This window comes from Rasamsonia emersonii, assembly GCF_000968595.1.
Source record: "Rasamsonia emersonii CBS 393.64 chromosome Unknown ctg1118621760978, whole genome shotgun sequence".
NCBI lineage: Eukaryota > Fungi > Ascomycota > Eurotiomycetes > Eurotiales > Trichocomaceae > Rasamsonia > Rasamsonia emersonii.
The window spans coordinates 915-2,385 of NW_013562661.1; the positions used below are offsets into that span (position 1 = coordinate 915).

A 1,471-nucleotide genomic window follows, 5' to 3' on the forward strand; every position below is an offset into this window, starting at 1 on the left:
TTGTAACCAGACGTCTCGAAGGTAGCCGAGTCACCACACCACTCGTAGACGTTGTCGCCAAAGAAGTCGATGCGGTCCTCCTCGTTGCCGCAGTTCATGTACTCAGCGAGCTGGTCACGGATCGCCTCGACATCGGCGGTGGCATAGCCGACACCAATGGAGCGGTAGTTCTTCGCCTTCGATGTACGCCTTGGAGTCACGGACAGCGGCCTTGACATAGGCCATGCCAGCGGTCGTGTTGTCCGAGTTGGCGATCTCATTGCCCGCGAAGAAACCCAGGGTGTTGGAATACTTGGCGAAGGCGTCAATGACGGACGTGTAACGGTTGTAGAGGGAAACGTCCCAGGATGGGCTGTCACGGTTGATGGAGTCATTCGGCGAGCCAAGGTCGATGAGGGCATAGATACCGGCGTCTGCCAGCGCGTTCATGCAGTCGTCGTGGTTCTTGGTGGGGTCGACGGCGTACACACGGATCGTGTTGGTGCGAAGCTGCATCAGGTAGGGGATGTCACGCTTGCAGGTGTTGATATCGGCCAGAGGGTCGATGAAGTCGCTCGAGCCGGTGGTGGAGGTGACGGGCTCTGTTTTGCGCACTTGTCAATCCTCACTCTGGAGACATGACGGGACGATCTGATATCCACTCACCCTGATAGGCAACACCACGGATGTAGAATTCGGTGCCATTGGTCTTGTAGAAGAACTTGGAGCCCTTGATGACGATGGGGTCGACATCGGCCAGCGCAGTGCCGGCCAGCAGAGCGCCGGCGGCGAGGAGCGAGTATTTCATGGTCAAGTAACTGGAAGAAGAGAAAAGAGACACGAAAACGAACAGGGTGCAGCACCCTCTAATGGACAGAAACGGGATTCCACCAGTTCAGAGACACCGTATCCAACGACCAACCCCTGAGCAGGTGAGTAGCGAGCGATACGAAGGGAAGAGAGAAAAAAAAAAGAATGAAATGGAATGAGCGAGAGACTGGGAAGAGAGCCGACGAACAATAAAACAGACGCTGGGATGAAAAGAAAGAGGTCCGCAGCGTGAAAGGACTGTGTCTGAGTTGGATGAGAAGGAAGAAAGACCGGGGTGAGAGAAAGCGAGGGCTGAGACGGGCTGATACTTCTACCCCCCTCTGGAGACGAGATCGACAGGCGATAGGCCGGCAGGACGCCTGAGCCACTGCGCGCCGGCCGCCAGACCCATGCGCCCCTGGATGGGCGAGTGAATATCCCCATGATGCTGTGGATGCGACGCGTGTGCAGCGATGGCGGTCTAGTGCCATTGGTGCGCTCCACCGGCCTGTCTCAGACGCCCGATTCGGCCCTCTGCTAAGCTTCCCAAGCTTTTCTCCCCACCAGGGGCCACGACCAGGCCCAGGCGAGATCCGTGGATGGAGGAGGTGATATAAATAGCTGGCTTCGCTGCGACGGCCAGGGCTTCCGGACAGGACTCCGTAGTCGAAACTGGAAAGCC

The 1,471-nt window shown here is 57.5% G+C and overlaps 2 protein-coding genes across 2 annotated transcripts; both read right to left on the reverse strand.

Annotated features, from left to right (window-relative positions):
• Positions 1 to 789: 789 nt before the first annotated feature.
• T310_9145 (uncharacterized protein) lies at positions 790 to 1,302 on the reverse strand (the record flags this gene model as incomplete). The annotated part of the gene is made up of 1 exon (XM_013468343.1): positions 790 to 1,302. A coding segment is annotated over one exon (513 nt), but the record flags the coding sequence as incomplete, so codon positions are not given.
• T310_9146 (uncharacterized protein) lies at positions 846 to 1,471 on the reverse strand (the record flags this gene model as incomplete). Its single annotated transcript, XM_013468344.1, has 1 exon — positions 846 to 1,471. A coding segment is annotated over one exon (626 nt), but the record flags the coding sequence as incomplete, so codon positions are not given.